The sequence below is a fragment of the Salmo salar genome, chromosome 09, assembly GCF_965601325.2.
Source record: "Salmo salar chromosome 09, fSalSal1, whole genome shotgun sequence".
Lineage (NCBI taxonomy): Eukaryota > Metazoa > Chordata > Actinopteri > Salmoniformes > Salmonidae > Salmo > Salmo salar.
Window position 1 is genome coordinate 135,675,702 of NC_138299.1, and position 19,001 is coordinate 135,694,702.

General features: G+C 41.2%; 2 protein-coding genes across 2 annotated transcripts; both read right to left on the minus strand.

The window, feature by feature from the left end:
• Positions 1-234: 234 nt before the first annotated feature.
• Positions 235-7,969, minus strand: LOC106612789 (serine/arginine-rich splicing factor 1B). The gene is made up of 4 exons (XM_045724618.2): positions 7,533-7,969; positions 6,971-7,167; positions 1,130-1,302; positions 235-894 (listed from the first exon to the last, which is right to left on the minus strand). The coding sequence occupies exons 1-4, from the start codon at positions 7,721-7,723 to the stop codon at positions 691-693; spliced, it is 765 nt and encodes a 254-aa protein (XP_045580574.2). The 5' UTR covers positions 7,724-7,969; the 3' UTR covers positions 235-690.
• Positions 7,970-10,750: 2,781 nt separating this feature from the next.
• Positions 10,751-15,785, minus strand: LOC106612788 (fructose-bisphosphate aldolase C). The gene is made up of 9 exons (XM_014214280.3): positions 15,697-15,785; positions 13,981-14,117; positions 13,503-13,714; positions 13,033-13,087; positions 12,734-12,894; positions 12,523-12,606; positions 12,254-12,428; positions 11,860-12,059; positions 10,751-11,594 (listed from the first exon to the last, which is right to left on the minus strand). The coding sequence occupies exons 2-9, from the start codon at positions 14,090-14,092 to the stop codon at positions 11,508-11,510; spliced, it is 1,086 nt and encodes a 361-aa protein (XP_014069755.1). The 5' UTR covers positions 14,093-14,117; positions 15,697-15,785; the 3' UTR covers positions 10,751-11,507.
• Between the last annotated feature and the right edge of the window lie 3,216 nt (positions 15,786-19,001).

Sequence of the window (19,001 nt, forward strand, 5' to 3'; positions counted from 1 at the left end):
AGGACCTTTGTCCTGGCACAAAACCAAAGAGATACACTGTTTCAGTGCTAAAAAGGTTGCCAAACAATAGATAGGGCAGGAAAATTGTGCTATATTCAAGAGACAATCATGCATCCTGTAGCAACCACTTTATCAATAGATGCAAATAATCAATACTAAAGCATACCATTGCCTCGACCTGACTCCTCCTAAGATGTCCTATCCTGATCAAACAAATGAAATGTGCTCCACAACTTTTATTCCAAATCACTCTTTAATCCTTATCTTCAGATGTCTAAAGGAAGACACAAGGGTAAAATACAGTTTAGCAATGAGACTCCCGCCATCCCATGAAAAAGTACATACATTTTCCAATACTTACAAAAACATTGAACTTGTTAAGATCAACATTTTTGAAGTTCAGAGCAATAGGGTTTCAAATGTTGCAACATTTTTGGAGGAAAGACAATAGGTAAATTAAAATGAATTGAGAAAGGAGATGAAAACAAAAGGACTAAAGTAGGGAGGGTCAGGGAGGAAAGGTGACAGGAGGGGGATTCACCTACATACCAACACCTTCCACTAGGACATCAGGAGATGGAATGCAAAAATTAAAATCTATAGTTGACTTCTGAAAAACTCAAAAGGAGGTAAAAACAAGTGGAAAGAGGAACTGCTAACAGGGGATCCACCAAAAGGGCAACACAGAGTTTAGGAACGGGAGCGAGAGCGGCTATGGCGAGGAGAGTAGCGAGGAGATCCTCTGCCACCACGGGCACCACCACCACGAGAGTTGCTGCGGCTGCGACTGGCGGCACTGCGGCTCCTGCTTCGACTGCGGCTCCTGGAACGGGATCTTCCATAGCTCGGGCTGCGGGGACCATCTACTTTCACGCGAACGTAAGCGGTCTCTCCCTGGTAGACACACAAAAAGAACTAGACGTTGAAACAAAAAGCATTTCCACCTCAAACGGTTCCTTCCATTGCATCAAAACAAGCCTTAAGTTCTTGAAAGGCTGCACAAGTAGTCACTGAAAATGGGGAGAGGTTGAGGGGAAAGATTCAATAGTGTTGGTAGTCACTTTACTTACCTTTAACGAAAATATCATCCTATCCTTATAATCAAATCCAATTAAACCTAAAAGCATACCTCGTGTGATCGGAATTTGGTGTTATCCAGCTTTCGAACAGCGTAGGTCATGTCTTCTTTGCGCACAAACTCCACAACTCCAGTTCCATCTCTGAAAACGTCAGCATAACATACATCCCCAGCCTCACGCATGTGATCCTTGAGGTCCTGCCAGCTGCCACTCTGGGGAAGCCCTTTGGAGAGAAGAGCGAATAAATTAGATGTTTAACTCAGTGATTACTTTCAACACTTTACTGAAATGGTACAAACTTGCTCAATAGATCTGTGGCATAGCAATATAAATCAGAATCTGCACAGAGACCAACTAAACCAGGCTGGTTCTACACAACCAGAAACAATGAACTAATGTGGAAGGAATGGATATCACTATTTAGCAGACCAAAAGAGACCAGTGCTTCTGTCTGGTGAAAAAGGAACTAGCCAATTAGACAGTAGCCTCTGCAGAGTCCCCAACAACCGGATGTTCTGGTTTTCAGGGGAAATGGAAAGAGCACCGGTGACATGACTTCTGCTTTTGGAAGTTAAGGCGACACCCCATCTTAACCACTCCTCCACATTTACTGGATTGGTTGAACAGTGCAGAAGAGAACCTCCCGACAGTTTATTTTCCTTCTTGTCAAGACCTGAGGTGCGTTCAGTACGCTTCAACGTTTGCTACATTCTTGAACAGACTGAGGTTTGCTGGGTATGGTGAGTTTTTAAATGGCAGTGGCCATGTTGACAGCGGCCATGTTGACAGCATTCCCTAAACCCTGCCAGTCTTTCAACTGGCCGTTCAGTACAGCAGGGGACCTAGTTTCAAGTGTTTATTTTACACCTGCTACGTTACAGTAGGTCAATCAGGCGGTAACACAGGGAGTCTACTTGTTAGTGAAATAGAGAAGACCAAGCACAGTGTCATTGAAATATTAAAGACCGGTAAGTTACCAATTGCACAGTGCGGTAGGTCAACCTGGTGGCGTGCAGTGCAACCAATGATGTATAGAAAACCAACCCACATTGCACTAGGGTGTTAAGTGACGAAACAATGGACACTAGGCGAACATTCTACAAAACTGCAATAAATCAAATTCATTTTCACTAATTTCAATAATGTGGTCATCCAAAACTCAAAAGGCACTCGCACATCTGAGCAATCTTGTTGCAGGTGCATGGCAACAGTTGAACAAGATGAAGGAAAAAGGAAACCGCACACTGCTCTTGATAGTATCACTGATCTTTAATAAGCTTACGTATCGGCCTCACGGCCTTCGTCAGAGCTTTTGTAATGTGGTCATCAAAATATAGAAACAATTTGAATACATGAATGTGGAAGTTTTAACCATGTCTAAAAATCACAATACTGGAAGTTTTGATATTTACGTGATATGAGCCCAACTGTAAAGTGCTGTGCTTAGAACGTTCAATTCTGTGGGACACCATTTAAAAAAATATATGTTTTTAAACGAAACGGTCAAAATCTGAGCTTTCATATTTGCAATGGGTATTCCTCACTACCAGAGTAAGATCGATGTGACATTGTATTGCCAACAAGTATGGGAATGTTTAGAGGGTGTTTTACAGTCATCAGACGTCCTTGGACTGCAATTTAAGGTAAAAGGTTCTTCCTTCCCCTTCGGTCATTCCATTATGGTCTCAGACTAGACTTAACATAGTGAATGTAAATCCAGGACACTCAAATTAGTATGATATGTTAGGTTTGGTTCTTAAGGCATAACAGAAAGGAGGGTGGTCGGTCGAGGTGGACGGGTGAGCGTATAACGCCAACATCTAGCAACCCAAAGGTTGCATGTTCGAATCTCATCAAGGACAACTTTAGCAACTACTTACTTTGTAACTATACTGAACAAAAATAAAACATGCAGTGTTGGTCCCATGTTTCATGACCTGAAATAAGATACCAGAAATGCTAGCTAACATTAAACTTCTTATAAAAAGCAATCTTCACATAATCACTAGTTAACTACACATGGTTGATGATATTACTAGGTTAACTAGCTTGTCCAGCGTTGCATATAATCAATGTGGTGCCTGATAATTTATCATCGAATCACAGCTTACTTCAACAAACAGGTGATTTAACAAAAGCACAATCGTTGCACGAATGTACCTAACCATAAATGCCTTTCTTAAAATCAATACACAGAAGTATATTTTTTTAAATCAGCATATTTAGGTGAATATCATTTATGTTAGCAGGCAATATTAACTTGGGAAATTGTGTCACTTCTCTTGCATTCATCGCACGCAGAGTCAGGCTATACAGTGGGGGGGGGGGGGGGAATATTTGATCCCCTGCTGATTTTGTGTGTTTGCCCACTTACAAAGAAATGATCAGTCTATAATTTTAATGGTAGGTTTATTTGAACAGTGAGACAGAATAACAACAAAAGAACCCAGAAAAACATGTCAAAAATGTTATAAAATGATTTGCATTTTAATGAGGGAAATAAGTATTTGACCCCTCTGCAAAACATGACTTAGTACTTGGTGGCAACACCCTTGTTGGCATCACAGAGGTCAGACGTTTCTTGTAGTTGGTCACCAGGTTTGCACACATCTCAGGAGGGATTTTGTCCCACTCCTCTTTGCAGATCTTCTCCAAGTCATTAAGGTTTCGAGGCTGACGCTTGACAACTCGAACCTTCAGCTCCCTCCACAGATTTTCTATGGGATTAAGGTCTGGAGACTGGCTAGGCCACTCCAGGACCTTAATGTGCTTCTTCTTGAGCCATTCCTTTGTTGCCTTGGCTGTGTGTTTTGGGTCATTGTCATGCTGGAATACCCATCCACGACCCATTTTCAATGCCCTGGCTGAGGGAAGGAGGTTCTCACCCAAGATTTGATAGTACATGGCCCCGTCAAATGATGCGGTGAAGTTGTCCTGTCCCCTTAGCAGAAAAACACCCCCAAAGCATAATGTTTCCACCTCCATGTTTGACGATGGAGATGGTGTTCTTGGGGTCATAGGCAGCATTCCTCCTCCTCCAAACACGGCGAGTTGAGGTGATGCCAAAGAGCTCCATTTTGGTCTCATCTGACCACAACACTTTCACCCAGTTGTCCTCTGAATCATTCAGGCGGGCATGTATATGTATTCTTGAGCAGGGGGACCTTGCGGGCGCTGCAGGATTTCAGTCCTTCACGGCGTAGTGTGTTACCAATTGTTTTCTTGGTGACTATGGTCCCAGCTGCCTTGAGATCATTGACAAGATCCTCCCGTGTAGTTCTGGGCTGATTCCTCACCGTTCTCATGATCATTGCAACTCCACGAGGTGAGATCTTGCATGGAGCCCCAGGCCGAGGGATATTGACAGTTCTTTTGTGTTTCTTCCGTTTGCGAATAATCGCACCAAATGTTGTCACCAAGCTGCTTGGCGATGGTCTTGTAGCCCATTCCAGCCTTGTCTAGGTCTACAATCTTGTCCCTGACATCCTTGGAGAGCTCTTTGGTCTTGGCCATGGTGGAGAGTTTGGAATCTGATTGATTGATTGCTTCTGTGGACAGGTGTCTTTTATACAGGTAACAAACTGAGATTAGGATCACTCCCTTTAAGAGTGTGCTCCTAATCTCAGCTCGTTACCTGTATAAAAGACACCTGGGAGCCAGAAATCTTTCTGATTGAGAGGGGGGCAAATACTTATTTCCCTCATTAAAATGCAAATCAATTTATAACATTTTGACGTGTTTTTCTGGATATTTTTGTTGTTATTGTCTCTCACTGTTCAAATAAACCTACCATTAAAATTATAGACTGATCCTTTCTTTATCAGTGGGCAAACGTACAAAATCAGCAGGGGATCAAATACCCCCCCCCCCCCCCCCAATGTATGCAACAGTTTGGGCCGCCTGGCTTGTTGCAAACTAATATGCCAGAATTTTACATAATTATGACATAACATTGAAGGATGTGCAATGTAACAGCAATATTTAGACTTAGGGGTGCCACCCGTTCGATAAAATACAGAACGGTTCCGTATTTCACTGAAAGAATAAACATTTTGTTTTTAAAATGATAGTTTCTGGATTTGACCATATTAAATGACCAACGGCCCGTATTTCTGTGTTTATTATATTATAATGAAGTCTATGATTTGATAGAGCAGTCTGATTGAGCGGTGGTAGGCAGCAGCAAGCTCGTAAGCATTCATTCAAACTTTACTGCGTTTGCCAGCAGCTCTTAGCAATGCATGATCACAGCGCTGTTTATGACTTCAAGCCTATCAACTCCTGAGATAGGCACTTTAGTATTGCCAGCCCTATTAGAACATGCAATAGTCAAAGGTATATGAAATACAAATGGTAGAGAGAGAAATAGTCGACACATCATAATTCCTATAATAACGGCAACCTAATATTTCTTTACTGGGAGTATAATTTTTTTTTTTTAAAACAGCTTTCATATGTTCTGAGCAAGGAACTTAAACGTTAAGCTTTTTTACATGGCACATATTGCACTTGTACTTTCTTCTCCAACACTGTGTTTTTGCATTATTTAAACCAAATTGAGCATGTTTCATTATTTATTTGAGACTAAATAGATTTATGTATAAAGTTACAATAAGTGTTCATTGTTCATTCAGTATTGTTGTACTTGTCATTATTTCAAATATATAAAAATTGCCCGATTAATCGGTAGTGGCCTTTTTTGGTCCTCCAACAAAATCGGTATCGGCGTTGAAAAATCATAATTGGTCGACCTCTAATACCAACCCTACCTTGTCACAACACAACTGATTGGCTCAAACGCATTAAGGAAAGAAATTCCACAAATTCACTTTTAACAAGGCACACCTGTTAATTTAAATCCATTCCAGGTGACTACCTCATGAAGCTGGTTTAGAGAATGCCAATTGTGTGCAAAAAGTGGCTACTTTATAGAATATAAACTATATTTTGATTTGTTTTAACACTTTTTTGGTTACTACATGATTCCATGTGTTATTTAATAGTTTTTGTGTCTTCACTATTATTCTACAATGTAGAAAATAGTAAAGATAAAGAAAAACCCTTGAATGAGTAGGTGTGCCCAAACTTTTGACTGGTACTGTATGTTAACAATATGACCACCTTATTTTAAATGAATGGGCCTACCATCCTGTTATCTTATTTAATTCCATATAGTAATTTGCGTATTAAGTACCTATTTTGCATAAAATCGTATAACAAGTTTATTCTAATATATGAAATTGTTGCAGACTTATTTTTGCACGAAGATGTGTTAATAAGACCCCCCTACCTTAACTTTTGGTCTTAAATCACTGTAATTGTGTATTCTGTACTGAATCATTTGCATAATATCGCGGTTTAATTTCATACATTTTACTTGTATTTGAATAAACTCTGATTTATTGATTTAACTTGGCAAGTCAGTTATGAACAAATTCTTATTGACAATGACGGCCTACACCGGCCAAACCCGACGACGCTGGGCCAATTGGGAGTCCTATAGGGCTGCGCACAATCACAGCCTGTTGTGATACTGCCTAGATTCGAACCATGGTGTCTGTGGTGACGCCTCAAGCACTGAGATGCAGTGCCTTAGACCGCTGCGCCACTGAAAATGTTATTACAATGTGGCCACCCTATCTTGAGATATTGGACAAAACCTGTTGAAATATAGACTACAGACAGGTGGATTTGAGGCCATTATTGATTTGGGATTAACATTGACCAGTCCACGACCTTTTTCGATCACTTGTAAATGAGATCTCAGCAATTGTAAATCCCTAACCTCATAAAATGGTGTTCCTGAGATGATTCTCTATAACATTGAGTACAAAGTATAATACCAAAACCAGTTTCATTTTGACCCTTAATACCCTAGTTACATGACTCACCTGAGACAATGACCCTGTACTCTGAGCGTCTGGATGGCGGCCCGTATCTGCCTCTAGGGGCGCCACCAACCCCCCCACCACCACCACCACCAAAGCCGCCTCTCCCCCCACCCCTGCCGCTCCGAGGGAATTCAACTCGCAGCCGATAACCGTCGTAGTCATAGCCGTCTCGTCCGTACACTGCATCGTCTGCGTCCCTGAAAAAGTGATCATAGAAAAGTCTTATTAAACAATCGTCCACACAGCACTCTGCGGTGTGCCTCATTAGCATAATATGTTAACAGTAGTTAACCGGCCCAACTTAACTCCACGATTTACGATGATAAATCGTGGGGTTTAGTCGGTTAGCCACAAACAAAGACACCTTCACAACATGTAAATGCAGAAACGGAAGCAACTAGCTATCAGGCCAATTGATGTTACTGTACATTCCTAAAACGAAAATAGATAGTTACGTTAGATACATGTGCAGAGAAGATTCACGATCTCGCATGAGCAGATAGCTAACTAACGTTAGAGCAGTGCACGAGTTGCTAACAAGCTAGCCTTTAACGTTAGCTACCTGGGATCTTCAAATTCGATGAAGGCAAAGGGAGGTCCCCCTCTCCGATTTTTCAAATCGATGTCTCGAATAGCTCCGTATTTGTAGAACACGTCCTCCACATCTTTAGTGCGAATATCAGGGGGTAGATTTCCGACATAAATTCGACAATCGTTATTTCCTGCTGGGCCTCGCACGACGCCTCCCGACATAGTAGCTAGCAAGCTAACGTTAGCTAGTTTATTTTAGCGGTAGGTTGAAATAAAAAGCGATTTCGCAAGACGGTATTCAAGTATATCACCGCCGATTAGAAATTCATTTGAGTATAGTACACAAACACTGCTGAAAACAACACGAAATAAGGTAACACTCGCGCTTAAAGTTGTGTACTAGATAGCTACACTTCTCCCCGTTCAGAATCGCGCTTCTCCGCGAGGGCATTCATGAGTACCGGAAATGTGCTCAGTAGAAAACTAGAAATGGCTACGTCCGCCAAATAAAATAGTCCACGATAGTACAATCTGTAAAAGAGACCTGGGTCTCAGTATGCCTCTCTCATAGAATACATGTCAAATAAGTAAACGCAGGTGTGAAATATTGGTATGATTACGCGAATAATTTCAGGGGAGCAGATTCTTAGATTATTATTGTTTGGCCATTTTCATCTTGCAATTTTAAATCGCTATTATTTATCAGTTGGCCTTATGAGTAGTGTCCAGCAACCTATTATTATAGGTAGACGGCCTACACCAATAATAGTGATTTCACAAGTGAGTGTGCATCTAAAGTATACAGACACTACATTGATTATGAATTAGGACCTTGGAGCCTAATATACTGTATCAACAACCTCTACCTCAACGTGATCAAGACAAAGGACATGATCGTGGACTACAGGAAAAGGAGGGCCGAGCATGCTCCCATTGTCATCGATGGGTGCTGTAGTGGAGCAGATTGAGAGCTTCAAGGTTCTTGGTGTCCACATCACCTACTATCATGGTCCAAACATACCAAGACAGTCGTGAAGAGGGCACGACAATGCCTATTCCCCCTAAGGAGACTGAAAAGATTTGGCATGGGTCCTCAGATCCTCAAAAAGTTATACAGCTGCACCATCGAGAGCATTCGGACTGGTTGCATCACCACCTGGTATGGCAACTGCTCGCATTCCGACCGCAAGGGGCTACAGAGGGTAGTACATACGGGCCAGTACATCACTGGGGCCAAGCTTCCTGCCATCCAGGACCTCTATACCAGGCAGTGTCAGAGGAAGGCCCTAAAAATTCCCAAAGACTCCAGCCACCCTAGCCATATACTGTTCTCTCTGCTACCGCACGGCAAGCGGTACTGGAGTGCCAAGTCTAGGTCCAAAAGGCTTCTTAACAGCTTCTACCCCCAAGTTATAAGACTGCTGAACAGCTAATCAAAAGGCTACCCGGACTATTTGCATTGACCCCCCTCCCTTTTTTACACCGCTGCTTCTCACTGTTTATTATCTATGCATAGTCACTTTACCCCTACCTACTGTACATGTACATATTACCTTAATTACCTCGACTAACCTGTACCTCCCCACATTGACTTGGTACCGGTACCCCCTGTATATAGCCTCGTTATTGTTATTTTATTGTTGCTCTTTTATTTTTTTTTACTTTAGTTTATTTAGTAAACATTTTCTTAACTCTTATTTTTATTAAAATTGCATTGTTGGTTATGGGCTTTTAAGTAAGCATTTCACAGTAAGGGCTACACCGAAAACGTGGATGCCGATTATGGCAGCCCCCCGCACTTCTCTGATTCAGAGGGCTTGGGTTAAATGCAGAAGACACATTTCAGTTGAAGGCATTCAGTTGTACAACTGACTATATATCCCCCTTTCCCTTACCTGTTGTATTTGTCGCACATGACAAATACAATTTGATTTGATCATCAACTACAATCTTTGGGCCAGTAGATGGTGCCATGGACCAACGTATAGGAAAGCAAACCAGATGACAAGCTACAAATAGCCTACTAGTTTATGGGTGAGGATAAATTAACTAAGAATATTTTCCAGATACACTACCGTTCAAAAGTTTGGGGTCACTTAGAAATGGCCTTGTTCTTTAAAGAAAACCATTTTTTTGGTCCATTAAAATAACATAAAATTGTTCAGAAATACAGTGTAGACATTGTTAATGTTGTAAATGGGCAGAGTTGCAAAGAAAAAGCCATATCTCAGACTGGCCAATAAAAATAAAAGATTAAGATAAGCAAAAGAACACAGACACTGGACAGAGGAACTCTGCCTAGAAGGCCAGCATCCCGGAGTCGCCTCTTCACTGTTGACGTTGAGACTGGTGTTTTGCAGATACTATTTAATGAAGCTGCGAGTTGAGGACTTATGAGGCATCTGTTTCTCAAACTAGACACTCTAATGTACTTGTCCTCCTGCTCAGTTGTGCACCGGGGCCTCCCACTCTATCTATTCTGGTTAGAGCCAGTTTGCGCTGTTCTGTGAAGGGAGTAGTACACAGCATTGTACGAGATCTTCAGTTTGTTGGCAATTTCTCGCATGGAATAGCCTTCATTTCTCAGAACAAGAATAGACTGACGAGTTTCAGAAGAAAGTTATTTGTTTCTGGCCATTTTGAGCCTGTGATCGAACCCAGAAATGCTGATGCTCCAGATACTCAACTAGTCTAAAGAAGGCCAGTTTTATCAATTAGCCTTTTAAAATGATAAACTTGCATTAGCTATCACAACGTGCCATTGGAACACAGGAGTGATGGTTGCTGATAATGGGCCTCTGTACGCCTATGTAGATATTCCATAAAAAGTCAGCCATTTCCAGCTACAATAGTCATTTACAACATTAACAATGTCTACACTGTATTTCTGAACAATTTTATGTTATGTTAATGGACAAAAAAACGTGCTTTTCTTTAAAAAACAAGGACATTTCTAAGTGACCCCAAACTTTTGAATGGTAGAGTAAGTATTCTGTTAAAGTCAAGAACTGGATAACATTCTCAGAGTTTAACCCTACGGGAGAAAATAATCTAAAAATAGTGCAATGTGTAGGTAGGCCTACTCTTTGGTGCAGTTACAACAAAACACAAAATTATGACTAGGCCTAATCTCTCCTGGACAGACTATGGAGCATGAGCATCTGACCAAATTACGGGATATTTTAGTTATGGTGTATTCGAGATTAATTAATGAGAAATAAAACCAGAATTCTCAGATTGTTTCAACTGAACTTAATTTATTGTTATTATGATTTAATTTTGCATGACAGTATTTGATACATCACTTGCATAGAGAACAATACTTAGCTAAATCACAAAAATAAAATTTTACACCTAACATTATTTATTGTAAGTCCAGCTATCCATTAGTTAATCCAAAACGAGAAGTCTTTGGAACTTTGTGCCACTATAAAAGAATAACACCCAATTTCTACAAACTAGTGTCTTCACACAGCTATTTTGTTTAGACACACATCTCTAATATGAATCCTGAAAGTGGAATGGCAGTATGGTTTCTTAAAAAAACCTAGAGTTCTCCATTCTCATCACACACAATGGGCCTACACCATGCACCCTATCTGACGCTTATCCGAGTATGCAGCAGTTTGGAAGGTGTCTTTACATGGAAAAAGATAATTCTGAATCTCATCAAAATATGTAATGAAACAACCAAAACATCAATTAAGTTTCATTTTGCTACTACCACAAGAACATGTTGTCATCTCAAAGGTTACAATAATATTGTTGAACGTGTCTAATCAAAGGCCGTCCTTCAATGACTCATTTCATTAGACCCTTATATCTAGTGTGTCCACCAATGTGCAACATTTTTGAATTACCAGTGTGTACATTCAAATAACTATAATATAACTCCTAGAATACAGATTGTTGACAGCATATGCCTGCGATTGGCTGTTGGTATGGCAGTGACAGCGGACTATGCTATTGGTTGGCCAAAGCTGGAATGCGAGGCATCACTTGCTCATTAGTATGCATGATTGGCCACATAGATCTGGTCGGATTCACTATCCCCGCCACCAGTGTACTTCCCCTGACAGGCCAGGCCATTCACCTGATAGTAAGAGAAAGGGGATGGGGGTATGAGGGGCAAACACACAAAAACTGTTAGGAGCAAACTCACATCATGTCAACTGAAAACATAGATCCCTTCCTCAAATGACTGTTCCACATTTGAAAAATTGTGAAATGTTCTTAATAGCAGTGTCCAGATTTATTAAAAAAAAATATTCAGAAGAAATATGTTCCTCAACAATGCTAAGTGCTAAAAGACGAAAGCCAGGTTGATCAAGAGTCTGAAAACAAAGTGATCTACATGCCTCTGCTCTCTTGATAAACTGCTCAGTTGCAGCACTCTCATTCTCTTTATGTCCACGCCAGGTTTTGAGTGCGGACACCTGCAGGGCTCGGCCGTACGAGAAGGTGAGGGTCCAGGGCTTCACCAGGGAGCAGTTGTTGATGGCATTCAGGTGGACAGAGGCCTCCTCTTCACTCTGACCCCCAGAGAGGAACGTCACTCCTGCACACACAGAAAACAAAATAGAGTGAACAGTCAATGGATTTCTATCAGCACCATAAGTGCTTTACAAACTGCCAATAAATTAACCTTTGTTCAATATGCCAAATCACTGGTATAGTGACTGAATCTGACACTAGTACTGTATATACCCTCTTTCTGAACTTCTCTGAGAGGCCAATGGCCTATGACCTTACCCGTGACAGCAGGAGGGACGGTGCGGCGCAAGGCAGTGACTGTTGCCATGGCGACCTCCTCTGCGCTGTATTTGGTGGGGCAGCTGTGGCCAGGAGTGGCCATATTGGGTTTGAGCAGAGTGCCCTCCAGGTACACATGATGGTCAGACATGGCCTTGTACAATGCAGCTAGCACCTGCACAACATGGAACACGTGGAACATGATAAACTGGCAATGTTAGAAATACATATTACACAGTAACAGGTTAAGAGTTGGGGTAAGGTCCCACCTTCTCTGTGACATACTGACAACGCCTCAGATCATGATCTCCATCAGGCAAAATCTCTGGCTCCACAATAGGCACAATCCCATGCTGGGTGACAGAAAAAGGACATAATTAGCATCATGATTAGAACGTGATGCTGATGTTACGTACTGCAATTATAATATTTCCTCATATCTGACATTGTGCCTTTACACTGTGTTTGTGGAGTTCTTACCTGCTGGCAAATGCTTGAATATCGAGCCAGAACATTTGCATTCTCCTCAATGGACAGTTTAGAGGGGGTGGTCTCACTGATCTTGAACACACAGCGCCACTTAGCAAAGTTTGCCCCGTCCTTCTTATACTGAGCACAGCGTTCTGAGAGCCCATCCAGTCCTACAGGATGAGAAAGAGATGAATAAGGCTGTAAAGGATTGGGATTTACCAGTGAGTGGCAGACTACATTTTGTATTTGTCAAATTCAGATAGTTTTGATGATCAGATTGAGTGGAACCCGAGGGGTCTTGGCCTTACCCTGAGTGGTAGATTCTCCATTGGTTCCTGCTAAGGGGACAACACCCTTGTCAACCTGAAGAAAAGGAGGTAGAGCAGATAAAAAAAATACAAATTACAATGGTTCTTCCTCCCCTTCACACTGATCATCACTTTGTCTTAAAGCCAGCTCATTTTCATCCAGATGGTGTTGATATTAATAGCAGCCATTCTATCCATAGCACTGCCATCCATCAGGGGTAGAACTCCTGATCAGAGTATCTGTACTAACCTTTGGTCTCCATAATGTTGAAACCTGCTCCCTTCCTGGGACTGTCCATTGGAGCATATCAAGTAGCCTTATGCTCCACATTCTCATTCCTTCCCTCACTAATGTTATATACAGTAGAAGTAGGGTCAAGACGTATTCTTGCCCAAGCTAGAGACCAAAGACATAAAACATACTTCAGATATCACCATTGGCCCTTTTGAACCTTGTGCTCATACAGTACCTTGATGCCCACAGAGATGCCCCTGTCCTTGATCATCTTGACGAAGGGCGTGCCGTCGTCAGCGTGCTGGTACAGCGTCTCGTGGAAGAAAATGACTCCTCCGATGCAGCTGTTGATGCGGTCATCAGCACTGAAGAGAATCTGGCGGTACTGCCGGCGGTTCTCCTCGGTGTTCTCAACCCCTATCTGGTTAAGGCGCTTCGCCATGCTCCCTGTTTCCAGGAACATTAGAAAAAGCATGTTCACAGTCTGGTAAACCTACAATTATAAAAACGGAATAATCTATTGGTACACCATCCAGTACCACTGCTTTGTAGAGGGTTCTGTCAAGCACCACTCTAAATGAAGATTTGTCTGATTTCTTGAAAGTAGGTCCCACTGTCTTGTTAATACCGTACATAAATGTAAATTGTTGTATAATAATTTTCATTACGATGGTTTTCCAATGCATAGAGAAGATGCAGAGCTCCTTACTGACCCACAGACTCATCAGCAGCCAGGATGCCCTTCCCTGGAGTGACGATACGAAGTGCAATCTCCTGGAGCTCCCTCTTCTGACCACTGGAGAGGGCTGGGAACTGGTGCGTCATCCTGAGAGATGGTCGATCACACAACCTGCATAGGGATATCATTAGATATCAGATCTTGCATATCTTTGCTGGTCTAAATTGATCAAAATTCACTCAGGGAAATATTTAGCTGGAGACAGATCAACAGTAGGGGCATATCTCTCCCAACTAATGGAGTAAAGTACTTAAGTAAAAACACTTTAAAGTACTGCTTAATTAGTTTTTTGGGGTTTCTGTACTTTACTATTTATATGTTTGACAACTTTTACTTTTACTTCACTACATACCAATTTGTAAGTCGCTCTGGATAAGAGCGTCTGCTAAATGACTTAAATGTAAATGTACATTCCTAAATAAAATAATGTTATTTTTACGCCATACATTTTCCCTTCCACCCAAAAGTACTTGTTACATTTTGAATGTTTAGCAGGACAGTAAAATTGTCTAATTACATGTACTTATCAAGAGAACACGTGGTCATCCCTACTGCCTCTGATCTGGCGGACTCACTAAACAAAAACGCATCGTTTGTAAATTATGTTGGAGTGTGACCCTGGCTATCCGTAAATGTTAAAAACAAGAAAAGGATGCCGTCTGCTTTGCTTAATATAAGGAATTTCAAATAATGTGTACTTTTACTTTTGATACTTAAGTATATTTTAGCAAATATGTTTAGTTTTCATACTTACGTATATTTAAAACCAAATACTTTTATACTTTTACTCAAGTAGTATTTTACTGGGTGACTTTCACTTTTACTTGAGCCATTTTCTATTAAGATGTCTACTTTTACTCAAGTATGAGAATTGGGTAATTTTTCCACCACTGCTCTCATCCTCTCAAATCCCAGGGATTTTGGCTGAGTGACTGTCCTTATTGGCACATTGTCAGCAGGGATTAGGGATGTGTGGACCTTTGTGCTGACTATGCAGCCCACCAAACAAATAGCCCAGGAGGCACAAGAAAGGTGAGGGAATTCTGTCAGTCCAAACCAGAGAGTTTTTCAGAAATATTACCCTGGTTCTGTGTAGCTGTAGTAGCAACATCAAATTGGCAAGTGAAAAAAAAACTTATGAGGTAGCAATACATAAAATTCACATAGAGACTTTTCTACTGTATGAGTACTATTTATTGAGAGTAGAAGGCCCCTAATCACACTTCCCACTTGCTGATGTAGCAGCGCTGACTACAGTGATCTGTGGGGTAGCACAATGCACTTGTTGATTCATGCATTCATATCACATCCCTTGATAGTGGGTATGGAAAATCACCATGTCAACACAGACCCTCAGCTTTCGCACTCCACTGTCTGCAATAACCAAGGAAAAATAAAACAATAGCCAGTAAAAAAAGTAAATCTACCATGCATTGACTTATCATAATTTCACTCCAATCCACTCCTTTAATTTGGTTTAGTAAATTGCAAGACAATAACAATCCATTGTAATATCTTTAGTTTTCCAAATAAAACATAAACACATTACTTTAATAGCATTATCAGCATCTCTGTGTACCACTCATCCAATAGTTGAACATTCATAGTAGCTCAATATCATATTCTCTATCCTGTTAACTAAAGTTTGCTGAAATGAAAAGTACATGTAAAAAAAACTTAAGAACCTTACCTGACAGGATGCTAATTCAGAATTCACTTTTTCACTGGAGAAGTGATAGCCACTGCGCTGTCTGACAGACTGCTGCTCCCTTGTATCCCACTCAGCTCTGTGACCTCCAAAACCAACACCTCTAGGGCGGGGCTTAATGACAGGGTGGGGCTTGTTGATGTATAAAAAATAAATATGGATGAATACATTCAACAAGAGGAGGCTGTTGGGAGGAGCTATAGGAGAACCGGCTTATTGTAATGGCTGGAGTGGCATCAATGGAACGGAGTCAAACAAGTTATTGTCATGTGTTTAATACCATTCCATTGATTCCCATCCTCCTGTAGCTCCTCCTACCAGCCTCTTCTGCATTCAACATAAACTAATCCATCATTCCAAGGCGTTACAATAATAATGATACACTTGTATTGCAGGTACAAGTTGTCTTGTTCTGACAAGTTGTCCCAATGGCAGTTCAATCAATAGTTCAGTGGATGAAACATGAAGCTAATTAATCATTCCAAACAACAGTTTTGTGTTTCTCTACATTGTTTTTACATAGAAGTTAGATTTCAAGAAGCCTGGCTACTTAAAACAGCACCATTGTGTACACCCAGGTTCATTACAGTATGTTGGCCCAATAATGTTTTTTTAAGCTATAATAACGCTGAACCCTTCAGCGCAACCTCATTTAAGTGTTAAACCAATTTGCTCACTATTTTCCTCTAATTAGTTGAAATCATAGACTTATATAATTAGGTTGAACTATGCCTTAGGCACATTTCTGAATCTCTTGGCAATTCAGACCTCCCCCTAAGACCCAGAAGAAAAGCTCAGTCTCAGAGCAATTCAAACACTCCTATGCATATCTGCATTAGTAGTAAATCATGTGTATTAATAGGTTCAGAAATAGTGTTTCCAGTGGATGTAAATGAAATATAGAACTGTGACATAGATAAATGGGGTCAATTATTTTATGTGAACAAGATATAACAACAATCAATGTTTGAGTAGTTTACATAAGTCGATAATCGAGATCAGGTCCATCACATGAAGGTCAACAGTGATAGGCTACATTGTCTTTATGGTGGCATTTTCAGTTGTTACATTTTCACTTGAAGTGGTTGGATAAAATGTAGTGGGGAGAACAAGTATTTGATACACTGCCGATATTGCAGTAGAGGTCTGTAATTTTTATCATACACTTCAACTGTGAGAGACGGAATCTTAAACAACCCAGAAAAACAACCCAGAAAATCACATTGTATGATTTTTAAGTAAATAATTTGCATTTTATTGCATGACATAAGTATTTGATACATCAGAAAAGCAGAACTTAATATTTGGTACAGAAACCTTGGTTTGCAATTACAGAGATCATACGTTTCCTGTTGTTCTTGACCAGGTTTGCACACACTGCAGCAGGGATTTTGGCCCACTCCTCCATACAGACCTTCTCCAGATCCTTCAGGTTTCGGGGCTGTCGCTAGGCAATACGGACTTTCAGCTCCCTCCAAAGGTTTTCTATTGGGTTCAGGTCTGGAGACTGGCTAGGCCACTCCAGGACCTTGAGATGCTTCTTACGGAGCCACTCCTTAGTTGCCCTGGCTGTGTGTTTTGGGTCGTTGTCATGCTGGAAGACCCAGCCACGACCCATCTTCAATGCTCTTACTGAGGGAAGGAGGTTGTTGGCCAAGATCTCGCGATATATGGCCCCATCCATCCTCAATACAGTGCAGTCGTCCTGTCCCCTTTGCAGAAAAGCATCCCCAAAGAATGATGTTTCCACCTCCATGCTTCATGGTTGGGATGGTGTTCTTGGGGTTGTACTCATCCTGCTTCCTCCAAACACAGCAAGTGGAGTTTAGACCAAAAAGCTCTATTTTTGTCTCATCAGACCACATGACCTTCTCCCATTCCTCCTCTGGATCATCCAGATGGTCATTGGCAAACTTCAGATGGGCCTGGACATGCGCTGGCTTGAGCAGGGGGACCTTGCGTGCGCTGCAGGATTTTAATCCATGACGGCGTAATGTGTTACTAATGGTTTTCTTTGAGACTGTGGTCCCAGCTCCCTTCAGCTCCCTTCAGGTCATTGACCAGGTCCTGCCGTGTAGTTCTAGGCTGATCCCTCACCTTCCTCATGATCATTGATCATTGCATGGAGCCTCAGACCGAGGGTGACTGACCGTCATCTTGAACTTCTTCCATTTTCTAATAATTGCGCCAACAGTTGTTGCCTTCTCACCAAGCTGCTTGCCTATTGTCCTGTAGCCCATCCCAGCCTTGTGCAGGTCTACAATTTTATCCCTGATGTCCTTACACAGCTCTCTGGTCTTGGCCATTGTGGAGAGGTTGGAGTCTGTTTGATTGAGTGTGTGGACAGCTGTCTTTTATACAGGTAACGAGTTCAAACAGGTGCAGTTAATACAGGTAATGAGTGGAGAACAGGAGGGCTTCTTAAAGAAAAACTAACAGGACTGTGAGAGCCGGAATTCTTACTGGTTCGTAGGTGATCAAATACTTATGTCATGCAATAAAATGCAAATTAATTACTTAAAAATCATACAATGTGATTTTCTGGATTTTTGTTTTAGATTCCGTCTCTCACAGTTGAAGTGTACCGATGATAAAAATTACAGACCTCTACATGCTTTGTAAGTAGGAAAACCTGCAAAATCGGCAGTGTATCAAATACTTGTTCTCCCCACTGTATATATAATTCTATCAAGAATTACATGCATTTCACAGTAAATACTTAAGAGAGAAATTATATAAAGTCTCATCAAGTGTTTGAACTTTATCCTTTATTTGGCAAGTTGAATATCTCCCATTTACTGTATAGAAATGAGAAAATACATTTTCTACTTTTCTAGGACATCTCACTTGTTCTAGTGTTATTTTATGGGACTTCTCCATCCCTCCCTCCATAATTGTGTCAGTGTGCTAGAGGTGTCTACCAATGTAAAGATGTGGGTCACTGGACTAACACCACAGACGTACTGTACCAGACCTGTTTAAGACAAGGGCCTGAAGAGGAATTCAATGTCAGACCGCAGAGAGAGGAGCCCACTACACCATCCAATTCAGGAGACATTTTAGGAAGATGACTGGGACTTGTGCTTAGATTATATTTAGCCGTCTCCATTGGGGCTGTGGCTATTTTTTTCTGTTTAAACCTAATTAAAACATTTAATGACGATGCTTTATCTGGTCTTCAATTTTACGTCCTATTAGGTTGCTCCCTTAAGGATTTCTCTGTGTTCTCAGAGTTTTACCAAATAGGTCACCGTCACACCAAGGTCTTGGAAAAAAGTTGGATGTTG

Excerpts from the sequence above, each read along its gene's own strand:
- LOC106612788 (XM_014214280.3), bottom strand. The coding sequence starts at position 14,092 with ATGACGCACCAGTTCCCAGCCCTCTCCAGTGGTCAGAAGAGGGAGCTC. Across the intron at positions 13,715-13,980 it reads GGCTGCTGATGAGTCTGTGG|GGAGCATGGCGAAGCGCCTT; the intron begins GTCAGTAAGGAG and ends TCCTGGAAACAG. Across the intron at positions 12,429-12,522 it reads GTCAGTATGTCACAGAGAAG|GTGCTAGCTGCATTGTACAA; the intron begins GTGGGACCTTAC and ends CATGTTGTGCAG.
- LOC106612789 (XM_045724618.2), bottom strand. The coding sequence starts at position 7,723 with ATGTCGGGAGGCGTCGTGCGAGGCCCAGCAGGAAATAACGATTGTCGA. Across the intron at positions 7,168-7,532 it reads ATCGAATTTGAAGATCCCAG|GGACGCAGACGATGCAGTGT; the intron begins GTAGCTAACGTT and ends TCACTTTTTCAG. Across the intron at positions 895-1,129 it reads CCAAATTCCGATCACACGAG|GGAGAGACCGCTTACGTTCG; the intron begins GTATGCTTTTAG and ends TGTGTCTACCAG.